Source organism: Notamacropus eugenii, chromosome 6 (genome assembly GCF_028372415.1).
Source record: "Notamacropus eugenii isolate mMacEug1 chromosome 6, mMacEug1.pri_v2, whole genome shotgun sequence".
Taxonomy (NCBI): domain Eukaryota; kingdom Metazoa; phylum Chordata; class Mammalia; order Diprotodontia; family Macropodidae; genus Notamacropus; species Notamacropus eugenii.
The window spans coordinates 59,130,795-59,152,140 of record NC_092877.1 but is presented as its reverse complement, the minus strand read 5'-3'; the positions used below and the strand labels follow the sequence as shown (position 1 = coordinate 59,152,140).

At 40.9% G+C, this 21,346-nt stretch overlaps 1 protein-coding gene across 2 annotated transcripts in view; it reads left to right on the top strand.

The window, feature by feature from the left end:
* Positions 1-20,605, top strand: part of MAN2B2 (mannosidase alpha class 2B member 2) — a 79,634-nt gene extending 59,029 nt beyond the window's left edge. For both annotated transcript variants that reach the window (XM_072620177.1, XM_072620178.1), the window contains 8 exons: positions 338-529; positions 5,955-6,207; positions 9,188-9,298; positions 9,386-9,578; positions 11,601-11,738; positions 14,044-14,156; positions 18,902-19,019; positions 20,360-20,605. In XM_072620177.1, the coding sequence (XP_072476278.1) occupies positions 338-529; positions 5,955-6,207; positions 9,188-9,298; positions 9,386-9,578; positions 11,601-11,738; positions 14,044-14,156; positions 18,902-19,019; positions 20,360-20,457 (1,216 nt within the window). In that variant the 3' untranslated portion in view covers positions 20,458-20,605. The remainder of the gene's footprint in view (positions 1-337; positions 530-5,954; positions 6,208-9,187; positions 9,299-9,385; positions 9,579-11,600; positions 11,739-14,043; positions 14,157-18,901; positions 19,020-20,359) is intronic.
* Positions 20,606-21,346: the final 741 nt, after the last annotated feature.

The following is a 21,346-nucleotide window of genomic DNA, read 5'->3' as shown; positions in this document are numbered from 1 at the left end:
CCCCTCCCCAATCCCTATGCCTCTCCCTACAAAAAATTACTTTGCATTCGTTTTGTTTATGGTTTGCATGGACTTACACCTGCGTATTTTGGTCCCTCCGTAGATTGTAAGTTTCTTCAGGGCAGAAATCATTTCTTTTTCATCTTTGTATCCCCAGCACCTAGCAGTGCCCATGGCACAAAGTCATCACTTACCAAACACTTGCTCTGGCTCTAAGTCCAGTGGTGTTTGCACAGCAGATGATTCTGCTCAAATGGCTACAGAATGTGAAAATTGGTGAAATCTGTGAAAATAATAAATGAGCAAGGAAAATGTTTGATCTCTTATGTCTTAACAGGGAGAGTAACCAGACTGTACAAGTCACTCAGCAGTTCCTGGAGTATAAAGTGAATGCTGATTTGGAGTATGGACCAATTTCAGACAACTATTTGTTTACCCCAGATGGATCAGCAGTTCAAGCATCAGATGTGGTGGGCTTGGAAATTGTGGCTGGAAAACTAGTGACAGAGATCCGGCAGTATTTTTATAGGTAAGGTATTAGGCTGCAGAGTGGACCATTTTCATTTTCTGCTTTTGAGCAGTCTTTTCAGTCTAAAAGACTGTTTAAGCTGAGGAGACAACTTAGCCTTTTTATCTGAGTAGTCAAACAGTCTTTTCTCTTTAATGAGTTAATATTTATGAAATTGCAATCAGAGACCAGTTTGTTTAAATAAGGATTTGCCAAGTGTCCACAAGACTTTGTAGATCAAGTATGGTACCTCAAATTAGGACCCTTCCCCCACCCCCCAGGTCCAGATCCTATCTCAGGAGCTGATTACCTGAGTGAACATGGGCAAATCACTTTAACCTCATAGGGCTCCTGTTTTTTCATCTATAAATTGCACACTTTTGAAAACCTTAAAGTACTCTAGGAATGTGAGTTATTATTTATTTGATTTTTTTCATGCCACTAATGGCAGCATCTCAGGTTTGTGTAGCTCCTTGCAGTTCCAAAGGACTTATACTATAGAGGAACTCATTTGATGTTCCCCAAAACTCAATGAGATGGGCAGGGAAAATAAATATAAAAGTTGCATCTGTGACTCCGTGTTTGATCTGGGGAAGTCATTTTCACCTGCAAGGCTTCCATTTTCTCTTCTGTAAAGTGGATAGGATAAGCTAGATCATATCTAAGATTCCTTCCAGTTTTAAAGTCCTATGATATACCTTTGTCTTTGTAAAGCACTAGGGGAAAGTAGTACAAACATAGTCATACCGGAAACAGAGACTCAAATTAACTAAGTCAGACAGCCAATAAATAGTGGAGAAGGAACTCAAACCTCAAGTCTCCTAATTCTAAGTGCTCTCCATTCAGTACACATGTACTAAGTACCTGCCCTGTGTAAGAAGTTGTGCTGGGCTCTAGAGTTATAAGTGAGCAGTTGTTCCTGCACTCAAGGAGCTTGTGTGTTGCTTTTTCCACTAACAAATTCTAAATGGGTAACTATATCATTAGACACAGTTTTCTTTGTCCGTGCATTTAATACATAAATTAGGCTACAGAAAGGAAACAATGAAACTATGGAAATGACTGAGGGGTAGGCAATGTTGGAGGAAACCTTTTTTCCATCACTTTGTGGAATATTGTGTGACTTTGTTTTCTTGTGTTTGCTTTTTTTGTGGAGGAGGGAGTCATAGAATGCCAGAGCCAAAAGGGAGTTTATAGAGTGCACCAAAAGATGTTAGAACTGGAAGACATCTTTAAAAATCATCTTGGCCAGGGCTTCTTTAACTTTTTTTCACTCGAGATCCCTTCAGCACTTCTTAAACTGTGTGGTCACAACCCACCGTTTAAGAAGTGTTGGTCTAAGCCAAGGATTCTTAACCTTTTGGTATCATAGACTGCTTGGCTGGGCTGATGAAGCCTATGGATCCCTTTTCAGATTAACAGTTTTCTGTACATAAAATAAAAAGATGAGTTTGAAGGAAATCAATAAAACTGAATTATAGGTAATTAAATAAAAAGAAAGTTCATGAACTCCAGATTAAGAATTCCTGTGATGGTACAGTTCCTGCTTTTTATGGTTGAGGAAAATTGAGACTCTTCAGTGATCTGTTCAGAGTCAGAGTGGGGATTGTGACTCATCTGATCCTAGACCCCAGGTTCCTCATCTAAGAATACTTATCTCTCCTTGTATATTGATGCTCTCCGAGTTTCTCCATGGATAAGGCTGTTTTGTTGTGTTCCGTTTTTCACTTTTGTACATCATCTAGTCTTCTTAGATACTAACTGTTCTCAGATGGTTTCTTTACATGCTGTTGTTACAAGTAGAATACATGGTGTCCAAGTCAGTTAGTATTCAGAAAGATTTCCTGTGTCGTCTGTGTAAGCTCTAAGGATTCTTATTCTCAATTTCTACTTCAACTGATGAGTCAGTTCCCTGAGAAACGCCTCATCTCCTCCAGAAATCCTAAGAGTTCCCCAAGAGGTCTGGGTGATTTTCTAATGCCATCAGATCAAGCCTTCATTCCAGTGCATTTTCCTTAATATCCATCTCAGGTAGTATCTCCCAGTTGATCCCTCCAGAGGTTAGCACTCTTGTTTCCTTTAAGCAGTTAACACCAGTTAGCTTTTAGAAAAGTATATCTACTGAGAAAACATAGCAATAAGAGAGGTATGAACTCTTCCCCCTTTAATGCTTGGTGGCACACTTTTTCTCCATACCACCTTGGACCCTAAGGAGTGTGGGCTTAACTTTAAAGCAGTTGCTACAGAGCATTTGTCCTACTAAGTTCATTTCTGAATATGGCATAGCTGTTGAGTGAGTGGCAGTCTCTCGTCCAACTGCCTTTAGTCTACTTCTGCTAGGTCAGACAGTGGGCTGGGGACTTTGTTTCTCATTGAACTCTGCTGTCCTCAAAATCCGGTCTAGACGCCAGCTCCCCAACCTTCAGCAGCTCACTCTCCTAACTTTTGAAATTGATGAGGTTGTAGCTTAGTCACATACTCCTTCACCTTACAAGCAGGAAAGGACAAACGCATAGAGGCCCATGTTGACCAGATGGTGACCCAGATAGAAAGGGCCTGAGGCCTTTCCCTACCTGGAAGTCTAAAATGTCTTCCTCAAGCCAGCCAAACAGGAAAGTGGGGGTAAGTTGTCCCTGTCTTGTCTGTCTCTCAGTTCTAGTTCAACAGCCAACTCAGAAGGCCCAACCTTATTACCAGATAAAAGGACCAGAAACAGCATACGTGCCTGTGCTCTGAATCAGTATTTATTTTGCCCTCTGATTCTAGAACATCAGGGCAGTTTTCCTTTATAATTACATGGAAAATAATGTCTAGGCTCTTTTTTTGATCATGGCTTTCAGGTAGTCCTATAATTTTTAAATTATTTCTTCTGGATCTATTTTCCAGGTCAGTTGTTTTTCCAATGAGTTGTTTCACACTATCTTCTATTTTTTCAAATTTTTGGTTTTGTTTACTAACTGCTTGGTTTAACTCAAAATCATTCATTTCCCTGAATTCAATTCTCCCTTTCAACGAATTATTTTGTTCAGTGAGCTTTTGAACCTCCTCCATTTGGCTAATTCTGCTTTTTAAAACCTTCTCCTCGTTGGCTTTTTGGACCTCTTTTTCCAATTGAGCTTTTTTAAAGGTGTTATTTTCCTCAGCATTTTTTTTGGTTCTCCTTTAGTAAGCTGCTAACTTGTTTTTTAAGGTCTTCTATTGCCTGAGCCCAATTTAAGTTCCCTTTGGAGGCAGAGTCCTTGACTTCCTCTGACAGTATGCCTTGTTCTTCCTCATCAGAAAGGATGGGGGGAGACACCTGTTACCCAAGAAAGTAACCTTCTATGGTCTTATTTTTTTTCCCTTTTTTGGGCATTTTCCCAGCCAATTACTTGATTTCTGAGTTTCCTCTCCACAACTACCTCACCTCCAGTTCCCCCAAGCCAGCACTTGGGAGCTGAGATTCAGATGAGCTGCTCCCAAGTCTCAGGGGCTTTTGGAGGGGGCAGGGCTGCTATTCAGTGTGAGATTAAGATCAGCTGCTCAGGTTGGGGCAGGGCCACCACACAGTTCACTTCCCTCAGGGGCTTTCTGATGAGACCTTCAACAATGGATGAGGGTTACTGCCTGCTTTGGGAGCCCCTGTCTGCTGCTGTCTCTACTGCTGCCACCTGAGGAGGCCTGAGTTATAGGGACACCCTGCTCCCCTCTCAGCCAGTCGAAAAGACCCTCTCCCTGACCTTTGGTGCCTGTGGGTTGAGGGATCTATGTTGCAGCTGGAGATTCTGTCCCTGAAGACTGCTTGGATTTGCTCCTCTCAGTGCCACGTGGCCAAGGTCAGGGCGAGGCTCAGCTTCTGGTCTGGTGCGCGACAGACCTTTCCTGTTGGTCTTTCAGGTCTCTCTGGGACAGAAATCTCCTCCACTCCATTGTTCTGTGGCTTCTGCTGCTCTAGAATTTGTTGAGAGTTCTTCTTTACAGGTATTTTATAGGCTGTGGGGTAAGAGCTAGCGTATGTGCTCCACCATCTTGACTCCTCCCTGTGCTCTGAATCAGAGAGGAGGCCCCTTCTATGATATCTCATCACACTTTTCCTTTCCATGTGAGCAGATCATGTGACATGTGCTTGGGGGACAGGCCTCCATGGGCCAGCCCCCACCCCTACCCCTAATACATATGAAATCACCTCTCAGCCTCACCCATATGTATATTCTAAAAGAAAAAAATACAAAAGCTTAGAGTCACTTCTCCGGGCTATAATTGTATTGCTTGATATAAAATGTTCATCTCGTGGCAGTATTGATAATAATAGCTTACATTTATATATCACTTTAAGATTTGGAAAGTGTTTTACATGCATTATTTCATTTAAGCCTCATAGCAGCTCTGGACAGTAGGTGTTCTTATTATTTTCATTTGATAGGTAAGAAAGCTGAGGCTGAGAGCCTCATACATAACAGGCGCTTAATAAAAATGCTTATTGATTCACTGACTAATCAAGTGACTCGTCCAGCATCACGCAGCTAATAAAAGTTTGAAGAGAGATGGAATTCTGATTTTCCTAACTTTTCAAGTTAGTCCTCTGTCCTTGCCACCATGAGACTTTTCAGCAGAGAGAACACTGGACTTGGAATCAGGAGAGGAGCTCAGGTCCCAAATCTACCACCTTTTGGCCGCATGACCTTTGCATGAGTCCTCTCATCTTTCTGAACTTGGTTTTCCTCTTCCCTAAATGAGAATCATAATTCACTTGAGTTCAACAAACATTTGCTAGAGGCACAGCACTGTGCTAGGCACTGGGGGTCATACAGAGGTAGATGCACTACAGAATTCTTAGGATTGTCATTATGCAATTCAGCAAGTATTGATTCACAAGTGCTGTCAAGATTGGTCTGTAATTGGGGACCATTACAACTGCTCCCTTGGGTCAGAACCTATGATCTCACCAGTCTGGCAGTTAGACTCTGACAGAAATTATGAGGAGGAATGGTATGACTTCTAGACTTGCCTGCTAAGGTCAGCCATTGTCAAGAATCATAAATATTTAGGTCATGCAAGCCCATTTAAACCAGTAACTAACTAGAACTAAGATGAACAAGGAAAATTGTCCAGTACTATAAGGATCCTTGGAGTGACAGCATGATATTCAGAAATAGAAATAGAGAAATAGGAAAAAAAACCACCTGAAATGGAAAATAAATGAGAATTTTGAGAAACTTCACAAGGCCAAGGGAGGTACATAGTAGGACCCCAGTGTAAGCTGAAAATCACCAGGGCTGATAAGGAGAGAGGGAGAGTCTAATTTACTTTTATTTCTACATTTTCTCACAAAAAAGAACCAAAAAACTCACTTCCACATGAGGAATCCTGATGGTTACCTACAATCTCCAACCTCACTTTTTCACTTGTTTCTCATTTATTCATCTTGCTGTACCTACTCCCTTTTTTGTTGTTTGTTTTTTAATAGAAATTTCACAGTAAAGGATTACACCTATGCTGCCTATTCTCGGATCTACAATATCCCAGAGGGTTATGACGCGAAACTGCTTTGTCACAGGATAGAACAAGAGTACAGGGTGGGACCCTTGGAGCTGAACCGTGAGGCAGTCCTGCGGACAAGCACGGACTTAAACAGTCACCAAGTCCTTTATACAGACAATAATGGCTATCAGATGCAGAGAAGGACTTACAAAGCATATGTGAATAACACTGTGGCTCGGGTAAGCATCATTGAGATTCTTGAAAGTTAGAGACCTCAGGAATCCTCAGGATCCACTCTGTACAGAGGTGCCTCATTCCGCTGGCTCTAGCGAGGAGTGAGTTGGTCCACATATGTGTGGTTATATAACTAAACTCACAGCTCTATGCAGTGGACCTTTCTTGTCTTAGTGCAAACTTTTAATTTTTTACTTTTTAATATATTATATATTATATAAATATGATATTTAATATATTACTGTCACTTTCCAGAGACTTTCCTCTCCTTCCCCCCTTCCCCTTCCCTTCCCATCCCATCCCGTACCCCCAAGAAGTATTGTTGAGCAAAATGCTCAGCACCATGACCTTCTTTGGAGATATGGGCCTCTTTCCATCCTGGGATTCCTCTACTATCATACTCCACTCTCAGTGAATTAACAGTCAGTCAGCTAATACTGCTGAGGCCCAGGCACTGTGCTAAGCCCTGGGAATAAAAAGAAAGTCAAAAGACAGATCCTGTCCTCAAGGAGTTCACAGTCGAATGGAAGAGATGGCACACAAAACAGCTATGTACAAACAAGATAAACACAGGATGCAGTGGAGATAATCTTAGAGGGAAGGCATTAGCATTAGCAGGAAGGGTGGTTAAGGCTTGCAGAAGGTGGGATTTTAGCTAAAACTTGAAGTCTCAGTCCTCTTAAAACACCTTAGGTCACTGCATTGACCACAGTTAATATACCCATCTTGCTCACAAAATTTCTCAAACTGTATTGTCCATAGATCTGCCTTTTTTTAAAAAAAATAAAGTAAAATTTTATTACCATATTTTGATTTTATACCACAAACATTTCTAGTTTCCAGCTTAACAGCTGAATTCTCCCTTATAACAGGGAGAATCAGTGACCGTATCTGGTAATGCATGCCCTGCTCAGCATCTCCCATCTCTCCACATAGAGTTGATGACTTATTCATTACCAGTTCTCTGGGACCAAGATTAATTATTCTATTAGTTCAACTACCCTTCAGTGTTATTTTTGTTATGTTATTGTAGTTTTCTCTGTGTTGCTTTCCTTATTCCTCGTACTTCTGTGCTAGTTACTCAAGATTTTCCCATGCTTTTCTGAATTCCTTACAATCATTGTTTTTCATACCTGAATCGTATTCCATTATATTTACATCACAATTTGTTCAGCAATTCCCCAATTTTTTTCTACCACAAAAAGTGCTTCTTTGATTATATACATGTATAAAAATAGCCATTTTGTGTCTAAATCTACTTGTGCTTATGCACAGTATTTATCTTTGTATACATGTGCGCTTGTGTGCACACACACACCCGTCCTTGAGGTATGTGCCTAGTATTTCTTTGGATACTTAAGTCAGAGAATATGAACAGTTTTGTGACTTTTCTCACATAATGTCAAATTATGGATCATTTTACAACTTTGTCATCAGCTTGCCTTCTTAAGCTCATCTGAACAGAATTTATTCTTTCCTTAATGACTTAGCATCATAATTAAAGCACTGGGCTTTAAGACAGTGATGACCCTAAGGTCTGTTGCTTTGTTTAGAGGCTTTTCAATAATTCAGCATACATTTATAAGCTTCCTACTGCATGCAGAGGACAGTTGCAGATTCTAGAGTCAGATAAAAAGTTTAAAGAAGATCTAGAGTCCCTGTCTGCATGGAACTCTGCAGTCTGATAAGTAGATATGATACATACCAAGAGAACTATACTCCTCAAGAATACATTAGTGCATTGATTAGAAAGATGCAAATCAAAACAACTCTGAGGTACCACATCACAGCTGTCGGATTGGCTAACATGACAAAACAAGATGATGATAAATGTTGGAGAAGATGTGGGAGAGTTGGAACACTAACTCATTGTTGGTGGAGCTGTGAGCTGATCCAACCATTCTGGAGAGCAATTTGCCACTATGCCCAAAAGGCTACAAAACTCTGCATACCTTTTGACCCAGCAATTTTGCTTCTAGGACTGTATCCTAGAGAGGTCATAAAAATGGGCAAAGGTCCCACATGTGCAAAAATATTTACAGCAGCTCTCTTTGTGGTGGCCAAGAACTCGAAATCAAGGGGATGCCCATCAATTGAGGAATGGCTGAACAAGCTGTCATATATGATTTAATGGAATACTATTGTGCTATAAGAAATGAAGAGGAAGACTTCAGAGAGGCCTAGAAGGATTTATATGAACTGATGCTGAGTGAAAGGAGCAGAACCAGGAAAACTTTGTACACAGCAACCACAGTGCGTAAGGAATTTTTCTGGTAGACTTAGCCCTTCACAACAGTTCAAAAACCTAAAAAATTCCCAATGAACTCTTGAGGCAAAACTAAGCTAATTGAGCTAAGGTATTTGCTCAGTAGGAAGAGAGAGAGAGTATAGAGTCTTTGGAGAGGGAGTTATAAGATAAAGCTAGAAAGGTAGCCAGGTGCCATATTATGGAGGACCTTGGAAATCAAGCTAAAGAGTTATTTATTCTGGAGGTAATAGGGAGCCACTGAAGATTTTTTGAACAGAAGAATGATGTGACCAAATTTATGCATAAGGGCTGTATACTCTGATACTAAATGGTGCAAGGTGCCAGGCTGGTCCGATTCTTACAGTTTTTCTTTTTCCTCTATCACTGTCAACTCTCATTGAACACTGCTGTTAGTCCTCCTGCATCTTGCAGAGTTCGCTGACCCTCTTTCTAATCTGCTGATTCTAACCACATACCCAGACTTATTAAAATTTTATATAAGAGTAAATAGACTGTAAATGGAGATATAAGGATAGCTTCCATAGATTAAAATACATGAGTTTCATAAAAACTTATTTAGAAGCTCTTGGGTCTTTTAAACAATTTTCCTCTGAGTTTGTGTCACCTTGGGGTAATTGAGGTTGTCAGGTATCTATCTGACTTCTATATGGATTTGGGGTATTGCTGTATTCTGCCCAGAGTCACTTACTTCATTTCTTGGTCTTTTATGTCTACAGAATTATTATCCTATGGTGCAGACAGCTTTCATTGAAGATAACAGCACAAGGCTTGTACTGCTGTCTGAAAGATCACATGGCGTCTCTAGTCAAGGAAATGGGCAGATAGAGGTAAAAGGAGGACAGGCCTTTTCCCTTGAGTGCTTGTTAAGAGAGATAGTGGAAGAAGTGACCACCCGGTTGACATTTTTTTAACAGGTGATGCTACATAGGAGACTGTGGAACAACTTTGAGTGGGACCAAAATTATAACCTCACTTTGAATGATACATCCGTGGTTCGGCCAACTTTCTGGCTCCTCCTAGGACCCAAGCCCATCACCACTGCTCTGTATCACATGAGCAGAATGGCTTTGGAGCACAGACCAGTTGTCATATTTGGAGAATTAACTAGTAAGTAGATGTCCATTTTCAAAACACCTAGTAGTTTGGGAAATAGATTATATGTGTGAAAGAGTACAAGATTTAAAGACACAAGATGTGTGTTCAAATCCTGGCTCTGCTGTTCACTCATTGTATGACTGAGCAGATATGTTACTACCTCTGGGCCTCAGTTTCCCCCTATTTAAAATGAGGGAACTGAACTAAATTATTTCAAACTTCTTTTGTAGTAGTAAATTCTGTGTTCTGCCAAATGCCCGAACTGGATCCTTTTGTTAGCTCATTAGATCAATGCCAAAATAAGTAAAATTTGCTCCCATTTAAATAGCACTCCTTCAAAACAACCGGGACAGGCAAGTGTTCCAAGCACTATTATGGTCATTTTACAGAAGAGGAAACTGAGACTCAGCAAGAGGAAGTCCTTTATCCAAGGTCAGACATCAAGTGTTTGGAACTCTCACTTGGACCTCGGTTCAGAACATTGGTGCAGATATAGCAACTACTTCCCCAGTCATTAATGGTGGGTCTTTTCTCAGCATCTGAACTACAAGGGGAATATTCTGCCTGAAATTCAAGTGGGGCTCTCCACTTGAGCTCCCTTAAACTAACCATGAATTTTTCATATTTATTTTTTTTTAAACAGGCAACTAGGTGCAGTGGATAGAGCACTAGACCTAAAGTTAGGAAGACCTGAATTCAAATTCAGCCTCAAATACTTAGTAGTTGTGTGACCAAGTCACAACCTCTGCTTGCTTGTTTCTTCATCCATAAAATGGGGATGGCAATAGCACCCACCTCACAGGACCAGTGGGATAATAATTGTAAAGCACTTAGCTCAGTGCCAGGCACACAGTAAGCACTGTATAAATGTTAGCTGCTGTCGTCACCATCATCATCATCATCAATGAGGTCGCATGAGGCACCTTGCAAGCCTAAAGCACTACATAAATGCTAGCTGTTCTTATTCGTACAATATGATCTTTCATGTTTCCTCTATAGCTCTTCTAAGAAAAAAATGCTGCATTTACATTTGCTGTTACAAAGCCGTTCTTGAAGAAATAAAACAGCTAGTTACAATTTGGAACCTTATCAGTGATCTATGAAATATCAGTTATTTTGACCCTACTCTCCCATATGGACTTGAATTATAACTTGCTGTCATAGCTAAAATTTATGTCGAGAAGAATGAATATAAAAGTCCTTGTAGATCTTTTTGATTTTTCATCTCTTGCTGTCCTCTTAATTTCATCCTTAAATACCCTCAGGATGATTTTGCTGAGTTGGGCATCTGACCAAGCTTTCTGAAAACTGAGTTTTTCCTGAACTACTTCTCATTGCTTTTATCAGTCAGTACTATTGCTTCAGCCAATATTATACTGTTGCCCTTGGCTGTCACATCTCTCTACTTGGCAAGGTTGTCCAGGTTTGTTAGTTAGGGCATTTTACAGTATCTTTTGATTTCTTTTAAGAGCCCTCCCTCACTCAAATCAAAGTCAACTGCAAATCATGTCATCATCTTGGTGTCACGGCCCTCTTAGAGTATAAAGGACAAACACAGCAACAACAGTGGCAGCTAACTTATGTCAGTTTAGCTTCTTTTAGGAAATGCTAACAATCTGTGTTGACATTTTTAGTTTTGGGAGGCATTTTTTTTGGACATTAGCAGTTAGTTTAAATTGGACAGATAGGGGTTCCCCAACTACATAACATACCTTCTCATTTTTATTCTTTCTTCTAGTTTGACATTGATTTTGATCCTTGCCCTAAAGAATCTGTAGTACAATTATGCACAGAAAGTCAGTATGGAAATGACTGGTCTGGAAAGTTGAGAGCAGGCCGTAGACATGGTCAATAGTAGGAGTCCACATCAGAGAGGGAAGTGGGGTGAGAACAGCACTGGAAAAGCTATGTGAGATAGCAAGAAATTGTTGGTTCCCAGTTTTGCAAAGTGCTGACACTATTACCAGGTTCTTGACTTTTCTTCTTTGTTCTTCACAAATCATGGAAAATATCTTGTTTTTGGTTCAAATGCAGTTAATGACCAGATGCCACCAGGATATGTCCAGAAAGATGCTCCAGCTCTTCCCTCCAATCTTCACCTCCAGATTCTCAGCGTACCAGGGTGGCAGTACAGTTCTAACCACACAAAGCATCTGCAGAGTCTGCAGAAAGGTGAGGCAGGCTTTCCTAGGAGGATGATGGGAACAGAAGTTCTTATTAGGCTACTGTTCTACCTTAGGTCACCAAGACATTACTCATGACTATGATGACTGAAAGACTTTCCAATCGTGTAAGGGCTTCGACTTCAAGTCCCCTTGATCACCCTGATTCCGAGTCCAAATCTCTGCAATATTTCAAAGCCTAGGTTAAGGACTCTCTCTTCCAAAAAAACCTCCCATTACTATGACTCCAGCTTAAAGCAACCCCCATATTCTCTGAAATCCTTGAGGAATCTTTGTCTGTATACTCATTCTGAAGTCTTCATAGACTCCTTCTGTGGAATAATAATGGCTGAGTTACAAATGACAAATAATGTTTAAGTTGTTCTAAAGAGCAAATAACATAACCCACAGGATTGTTATGAAGATCAAATGGAATGGTCTAAGTCACATACTTTGCATACCTTAAAATGCTCTATAGACTTTAGCTGCTCTTGCTGTTATCATTGACATTATCTCCCCCAATAATACAGAACAAGATAAGTTTGTAACATCAATGCCTAAGAGTTTAAGTGCTGTGTGCTCAGCCCAGTGCTGGTTCACAAGACATAAAAGATATGTGATTGTATTCATTCTAATAGGAGTGCTATAAGGTTTTCAGGGCTTAGCGATGTAGGTTTTCTTTTTATTTTGTTTTTTTTGTTTTGTTTTGTTTTTATTTACTCCCTGTAACTCAAGAACAAATAATTTAATCTGAAAAATTCATTTATAGTGAGCTAGAAAGAAATCCCCCCCAGGTACGTATTCAACACACTAAAAGGCCAGTGGTAGTCTGGAAGTGTAGAAAGATATATTGTTTTTTATTATTTTTATTTTATTTTTCCCAGTTGTATGTAAAAACAATTTTTGGCATTCACTTTTAAAACTTTGAGTTCCAAATTCTCTCCTTTCCTCCCTGCCCACCCCCACTGCCACGGAGAAGGCAAGCAATTCGATATATGTTATACATGTGTAGTCATTCAAAACATATCTATAATAATCATGTTGTGAAAGAAAATATAGACAAAAAATGACAAAAGCCTCAAGAAAAATAAAATTAAAAAGTATGCTTCGATCTGTATTCAGATTGTATTCATATCAGTTCTTTCTCTGGGGATGGAGAGTTGTTTTGGATCCTTGTATTGCTGAAAATAGCCAAGTCATTCACAGCTATCTTCCAATATTGCTATTACTTTGCACGCATGTCTTATAGTGTCTTAAAAAAAGATATCTTACAGTATTTTGCTATTACTTTGTACACAGTACATTTCACTTTGCATCAGCCCATGTAGGTCTTGCCAATTTTTTCTGAAAGTCTCCTGCTCATCATTTCTTATAGTACTCTTATAATATTCAATCACATATCACAATATATGATCACATATCACAATCACATATCACATCTTGTTCAGCCATTGCCCAGTTGATGGGCATCCCCTCAATTTCCAATTCTTTACACCCAGAAAAGAGCTGCTAGGTATTATAGGTTTTCTTAGCACCATTTAAAAGATGAGGAAAGTGAAGGCCAGAGAGAGAAGTGATTTGCTTGTTCCACCCATGGAACAAGCCATAGCTGTTATCTGACATTGTCTGCTGCCCGGAACAGGATTCTTTCCATCCTCCTGCAGTCCCTATTCTCAGAATACCCATACTCCACTTGAGGCAATAAAAGAGAACATGGAACAATTAGAGATCAATGAAGCACTAAATTATGTGTCAGACTGTTAAGTACAACAAGAGCTGAGGGAAGGGAGGGCTCATGGTGAGCTACTGTATTCAGTGATGGTTCCAGAAAGAGGCAGGACACAAATTGTACCTTAGTGGGAAAAGCTGTGTCCTGAAGAAAGGATGAGCTCACTGTAGATCCCCTTTGATACTGGCCAACTCTTTGTGCAAAGTTCCCCTTAGATTCTTCCTCTGGGCAAGAGACAGGATGGAGCAACACAAGTAGTACTTTCTAGATTTGAAATACAAGTGCCTGGTTTCAGATTCTAGCTTTGTTCCTGACTACTTGACATTGCTTAGCCTCAGGACCTCAGCTGCTTCCATAAAATGAAAGGGTTGGATTAAGTGAACTCTGTGGTCCCTTCCAACTCTCAGTGTAATGGTTGTCTGAATATAAGCTCTTTGAGGACAGGGATTATGTTTTTGCCTTTCTTTGTATCCCTCCCATTTAGCCTAGTAACTAGCACATAGGAAATGCTTAGTAAACTCTTGTTTGATTGAATAATTGATGCTCTGATTGATCATCTGCTCCCTGCTTTGTTCTATTTCTCAAGGTCACAGGAAGGAGAGTGGTCCTGACCTCAACCGGGTCTTACTCCGGATCTGCCATTTATACGAGGCAGGAGAAGACCCAGATCTTTCCCAGCCAGTGACTGTGAACCTGAAGGTAACACCTACCTCCTTCTCCTCCTTTCACCTTATTGCAGTCCCACCATGAGCAGGGGGTGAGAGGGACTCCCTAAGCAAACCTCACACATAAGAGACCTAGCCTCACAAAAACTGATAAATTAGAGGAAGCTTGGCCTCATGGGTAGAGGAGCAGCCTTGAAGCCAGGAAGACCTGGGTTCAAGTCCTGCCTCTGAAACTGCTCTTTTAATTGGTCAGCATCACATAATTTCCCATGTTTCAAAGCTTCACAAAGCCTGGAGGGAAGATCTTGCCACAGTAAGGAGTTCTCCCACTAAGAAGTCACAGGACAGGACCAGAAAGTTCCAGAGATTTGGAGTCAAATCTGGAGTTCATCCCAGTGCATGACCATGATAGACCTCTTGTGTTTCCACATCTATATCCTCTTTCCAGCCAGGTGGTCTGTAGTACATTCCAGTGACAAATTTACTTTTCATTCCATCAACTTTCACCCAAATGCTCATCCTCATGTTTCTCTTCTCTAGTTCCTAGGTTGCCTCTCATGAATGTACCTTCCTAAGGTACAAGGCCACCCAGCTCCTTTTTTACTTTACTTATGTCTTTTGAATAAGGTATACCCCTCCAGAAACATGGCCTTTTCATGGTTTCCATCCCACCAAATCTCAGTGATACAATCATTATGCCCAAACCTCTCCGGCCTGGTAGAAAAAAATAGTAGCTACCAAAGCGCCTTTTTAAAATTTACAAAGCATTTTCTTTTTTGTTTAACTTTGTTAACATTATCATCATGATTTTATAGATGAGCAAAATTCCAAGAGGTGTTGTGATTTTTCCTAGTTCAAAGCACAAGTGAAAACATCCAGCAGATCTTAGACAAGCCAGATATTCAACAAGCAGTCATTAAGCACTTATAGGGGGCTGGGCGTTTTGCTAAACACTGGGGAGTACAGACAAGCCTCTCTGCTGTCTGTCTCTTCATCCTTCTCCTCGGTTCCTTCAGTCCTGTGGGGTCCAGACTGATCATTCCATACATCTGAGGTCCGATGGCTTCAGCCTTGTTTCCTTTCCTTCATACTGAGGTTCTTGTGTGTGATGTTCTCTGTCTGCTACTTTTCTTGACTCTGAATTACTTCATACAAGCTCTTCAGTTTCCCTCCACTTTTTTTTCCCTTCCCCTATGTTTATGAGATCTCAACAGGAAGTGCATGGTCCTCTTCAAGGGCCCTCCACCATGGTAGCACATAACCTGGTGGCAGAATCCTTTTGGTTGAGAGTCCTTGGGTCATGAGAGTTGGGCCTGGTACTATATAGGTTTACTCTCTGTGGATGCTTTCCACATCTCTGAGATCAGACCACCCACTTCCTTCCCTACTAATAGATGGTTTCTTTAGGTCTCCTGTGAGCTTTAGCCCTTAGCTGTCTTCCTTCCCTACAACCAACCTAGAGAGAAAACACCAGTACTCTGTAACCCAGGTACATTGGACATGTCCATTTTTCACTACAAAATCTCATTTCAGAGCAGGATGGAAATAACTGATAGATTCAGTTGGTCCTGGAGCAGGAAGGAGCCTTAAAAATCATCTTCATGCAACTCATTTTGCAGTTGTGGAATGAGGCCTAGAGAGAAAAAGTGACTTGGCGAAAGTCAGTCTCATCATTAGAGAGGAGAGCTGGCCTCAAAGCCAGGAAGACCCAGGTTCAGATCCCATCTCTGACACTTCCTGGCTTTGTGACCCTGGAGAGGTCACTTTATGTACAAAAAATGTACATAAAATGTACTGACCTGTATTGGTAGAGGGTGTTTTCTCATCCAGAGATTTCGTTCCTTCTCTAAATCTGTGATTCTGCCACCATTTGTCAGGGATGTTATTAATTCACTTCCATAAATTTTATTAATCACCTGATGTGTACATAGGACTTAATACTGTTAGGCACTCAAGGAGAAACAAAGTTTAGATAAGAAATAGGCCTGGTCTTCATGGAGTTTACTGTCTAAAATGGAGGATACGACATTTTTTAAAAAATCAGACTTAGGGCTTCATTAGTGTAGGAAACTTCCAGTATGGAAATTCTTCTATCAGTGCAGATTGACAGCTGCTTAATACTTGAAATCTCAGGAAATTGCCTGAGGTTTACAGACCAAGGGATCAGGAAGGGCTTCTTGGAAGAGGTGGCATTTGAGTTAGGATTTAAAGGATGAGCAGGCATTTTGCAAGTGAAAAGAGGGAGGCATGCCTCCGAGAAAGATTTGTGACAAAAATTTCACTTGGGTTGGTGGGTCGATTGAATTACAAATGGAAAAGGATTGATTCAGTTACCTAGTGTCTGAGAAAAAAGGGTAAGTGGCAGTAAAATTAGAGCCACCACACAGGAAGTGTTTACCAATGCCTAGTACACAGGACCCACCTATAAATTTGATCATCACAGGAAATTCAGCAGTGAGGACCACTTCAAAGTGCTTTTCTCAGGGTTGGCCTCTCCCTTTACTGAGGAACCTCCTAGAATTGTTGTGTTGAGATAGAGAGATCTTTCTAAGTAAGGAAACTGAGACTCAGACAAGGAAAGTGACTCATCTAAGGTCAGACAGTAAGTAGCTGAGCCAGCCCCCAGCACAGAAGCTGCCTTGTAGTTTGGTCTTGTCTCCTCCCTCCCAAGCTCCCCTTCTCTGCCTCTGTCTGCATGAGTGTTAAGGCTGGAGCTGAGGGTCTCATCAGCAGGGAGGGCCTCATGGAGGGAAACAGAAAATTTGGTACTGCTACTGCTCAGAGTTCACCGACTGTAGGCCTTTCCTCATCCATAACGTGGAGCAGTTTGTGTTTTTATAGCAACTTTCAGGTGATGAAATGGGTATTCTCTCAGCAGGCCTTACATATCCTCATCTGCATTTTATAGACTGGGAAACTGAAGTCCAGATAGGTAACTGATTTGCACAGTGTCATGTAGTAATAAGTTGTTAAAACTGGCATTCCAGCCTACCAAGGCAGATTCCCAGAGCCATGAAGTGGGCCAAAGGCAGAAAAATATTTCACCAGGACAAGAGTAGTTAGCCCATTTTTCTTTTATTTTAAAATAACCTTTCATTCTAAGCTTAATACTTGCAAAAACTCCAAATAAATAAACTATGAAACTGAGCCCTAATAATCCTGTGAAATCAGAACAATTGGTGTTGTATTAAGAGAGAAAAATGGGAATAACCTGACATGAACTTTTGTAAAGGACAATTCATTTGCTGTGTCTCCTGCCTCTTTTTTCCTTCTGTGCAAAAGTTTTTGGCCAACGTGTGTGTTGCTCTTTTAATTCTTTTAGCCCCATTTTGCATCACTTCATATAAGTTTTTGCATATTTCTTTGTTTTTGAATCATTTGGAATTATAAAATTGGAGGGACCTTAAAGGTCATCTGGTCCAACTCCCTTATTTTTCAGATGAGGATGCTGAGCACCCCGGAGATAAAGTGGCTTGCACGAGAAATATGTAGAAGAGCCAGGATTTGACCCAAGGTCTTCCAACTACAGTTCCATTGCTCTGTCATTATAAATATTCAGATTAATTAATGAGATAGTTTATTCAGTCATTCTGCTCGTTGAACATTTGCTTGACTCCAGTTTTTTGGCAATATAAATACATGTAGATAGAGTCCTGGCCTGAGGTCAGAAAAATTTGAGTTCTAATTCAGCCTAAGATACTTACTGTCTGTGTGATTTTGAGCAAGTCACTTTACCTTTTTGTTCCCCAGTTTCCTCATCTGTGAAAATGAGGGGGCTAGAGGCCTCTGAGGTCCTTTCTAACTCTAACTGTCTAACTACTGTCCTTTATAGTATCACTTTTGAATTTGATGACCTTAAGCTTCCAGTTCTATTATCCTGTGTTTTAAGGTCCCTTTTCTGTTCCTCGAAACCCAGTGACCCTTATTGTTTTGTCTCCATGTTTCCATGTCTTACTTTCCCATCCAGATCATGAAGGCAGGGACCATATCTTGCCCATCACAGCATCTCCTGCAGCACCTAGCATGACTCTAGGCACAGTTTTTGAATCGTTGACTGATTATCATCTTTATAATTGTCCCAGATAAGAAAAAACTGAAACTGTTTCTAATCTTTACCTTTTGTGTGAATGTTCTTCATTCAGTTATCCATGTTTGTTGGGAGAAGCCATGTTATAAAAGGACCTCAAAAACGCCTTGGTGGATCCGAAGTTTGGACTCCCCAGCTCAGTAATCTGCCTTAGGTAGTGTTGATTTGGAAGCATAATTCTGATCATCCTAAACTATGACTAAGTTAGAGCAGGAGTCTCAGGACCAAATTGTGTGCTTAAAGTTTATGCCCCACATCCATTTGCACTATTGTGAATTTTACTGATGTCTTTTGATTTTCTGTTGCCTAAATTTCCCCCTATATTCCTCCCCCTCCCATTGAGCCATCCTAGATCACAAAGCAAAACAAAAATTTTTTTAAAAAGGAAGAAGAAAAAAACAATCAGCACAACCAACCAATATATTTTTTAAGTTGTGAAAATGTATGCAGTTTTCCACACCTGTGGACCCCCACCTCCAAAAAGTATGGGTGACGGTATCTTCCTATGTCTCTTCTTTGGAACCGTGCTTGTTCTTTGTGATTTCACAACATTCCTGTTCAGACTTTTGGCAGTGGTCATGTTGTAGCCATTACATTGTGCAGCCCATTTTGTTTTAAACAGACTTTTCAAAGAAGTGCTTTCCACAGGTCTTGCAAATAACTCAATGCCTGATGTCTTTGTTTCTTAACAGTCTCTGCTCCAGAGTCTAGGAACGGTAGCTTCAGTGGAGGAGCGCTCCCTCACAGGGACCTGGGATGTGAAGGACCTGAATCGCTGGAAGTGGAAAACAGCCAGACTTGAAGGCCAAGGTTTGAGAAATCATAGGTTCCTCCCTTTCCTATCTGTATCTCCTCAGGCCTTCTGGGACTTTGGGCCCATTTACTACTCACTGGGTCTCATGTCCTCCAGCCTTTGTCCTCCTTGGGAACTCCGGCCACCCCTACCCTCTGCTCTTGGACTGACCCTCAGCACAATTTGAAGCAGACCTAGTTTCCTTGGCCTCTTAACCTCTTTCTTTTTTGTCTTTCCCTTCTTCCTCCTTAATAGCATCCTGATCCCCTCAGGTCTCAGAGCCCTTAGCACCTTTACAAGGATCAAAGCTTTCAAGGAGAAGGATAAAATAAGCTATGGCCAGTAGTGGTGAGAGAGCTCTGGGGAGTACTGAATCCTTCTCCTGAAAGCTTGTGCCTAGTCCTAGTGCCCTTCACAAAGCACTCCATCCATTCAGATTAGAGTAGCCAAACAATATCTCCTTACAAGTTTGGGGCCAGAATCTTTGAGACCTTCATCCAGGATATACCAGAAGCAACCTACCGGCCTGGGGCCTTTCACTGAAAACAGGAACCTAGGAACGCTAGAACTGGAGGAGACCAGACAACATAGAATGTCAAACTCCTTAAGAGAAGGGTCATTTTATCCTTTGTACCCCCAGTGTCTGGCACATAGTAGATGCTCGACATATGCTTGTTGACTGATTGACTGATTGTCAGATAGAAGGGACCTTAGAGAACACCAAGTCCAAACCCCTCATTTTAGATGTGAGGAAACTGAGTCCCAGGAAAGTTAAGTGACCTGCCCAAATTCACTCAGCTGATTGATGAGTCAAAGTGGTCTCCTCCCTCAGACTCTGGTCCTTTTTCTGTTAAGATCCATAAGAATGAGGCTTTTTATAGCTCCTCAGATTACTGTTACCAAACCTGACAGATATCTGGTGTTTATTTGGGGGTGGGTTAATTCCCTTTCCCTCCAGCTGCCTTCTTGCCTCTCAGCTCTGCATCTTGGGTTCCCATCTAAGGGAATGAGGCCAGATGGAAGAAGGACATCCTTAAAGGCCACCTGGATTTTCTTGGTTCTTAGTTTAGTGTCTTCATGTATAGACTGAAGAAGCACAACTAGAATGTTCCTAACATCCATTCGGCTCCAAATACTCTTTGCTAAGGCCCCTCCAACTGCAACATTCACTCTTTTCCAGCTCTCAGTCTGTGTTCTAAGTTTCCCATCAGCTCTCACAGTCTCTGGTCCAGGCTGACAAATCAGATTGAAAGGGAGGAGTGAACTGGGCATTTAGGAGGCATAAGGGAAATTAGCCAAGTCTGGCACATTAGAACATTAGAGCTGAGGTCAGAACTGACACTTCTGTCCTTTCCAGACTTCCACAGGTCTTCCAGGACACCTCTGGGAAACTCCACCTTCATTCTGCACCCGAAGGAAATAAAGACCTTTTTCGTCTATTTTCAAGAGCAGTGAAATGCTTAGGAATTATATTGCAGCTATCCTGAATGTCTTTAAAGCCTTGTACATGGCCTGCCAAAGGAATATTTAAGGCCAGTGTGAATTTATGGAGGAAGAAAGATGTATATTTTTTTAATAAACTGTAAATTATGATGATAAAAAACTACCAGTGACTTTTTCTTTTCATGGACATAAAAAGTGCAGCCCTGTTTGCTCTAATGCCAGCTGCCTCTGACCCTCCATCATGAATATGACAAACATGGAACCTAGGAAGAACAGGGGGAAAGCCAAGGGAGATAAAAAGAGGGAGTTTCCATTTCTAGGTCTTTAAGGCTTACAAAGTGCATTTCTTTTTATGACTCTGAGGTAAGTCATGCAGATACTGGTTTTCTCCATTATATAGATGAGACTTAGAGAAGAGTGACCTCTTCAAGGTCACCAAGTCATTAAGTGTCACCGCAAGGCAGCATTAAGTGATTATGTGAAAGAAAGGTGCCACTAAGCCCTGGTGGTGATAATAATAACTAGCTTTTATGTTGCACTTTAGGGTTTGCAAAATACAATCTCATTTTATCCTTACAACAACCCTAGGAGGTAGGTGCTATTATAATCCCCATGTTACAGATGAGGAAACTGAGGCAGATAAAGGTTAAGTGACTTGCTCAGGATCACAGCCAATAGGCTTGAACTCAGGTCTTTCTGATCCATTGCTAGAGCCACCTAAATGCCCTACAAAGATAAAAATGAAACATTCCCCATCCCCAAGGAGCTTACATTCCTTCAGATTCCAACCTAAGTCTTCTAACTCCAAATGCAGACCTTTGGCTGCCACAGCAGTGGTATTGAGCTCAAACAGAAATGAATCCCAACTTAGAAAACTACAAATTAACATAATCTACATTTT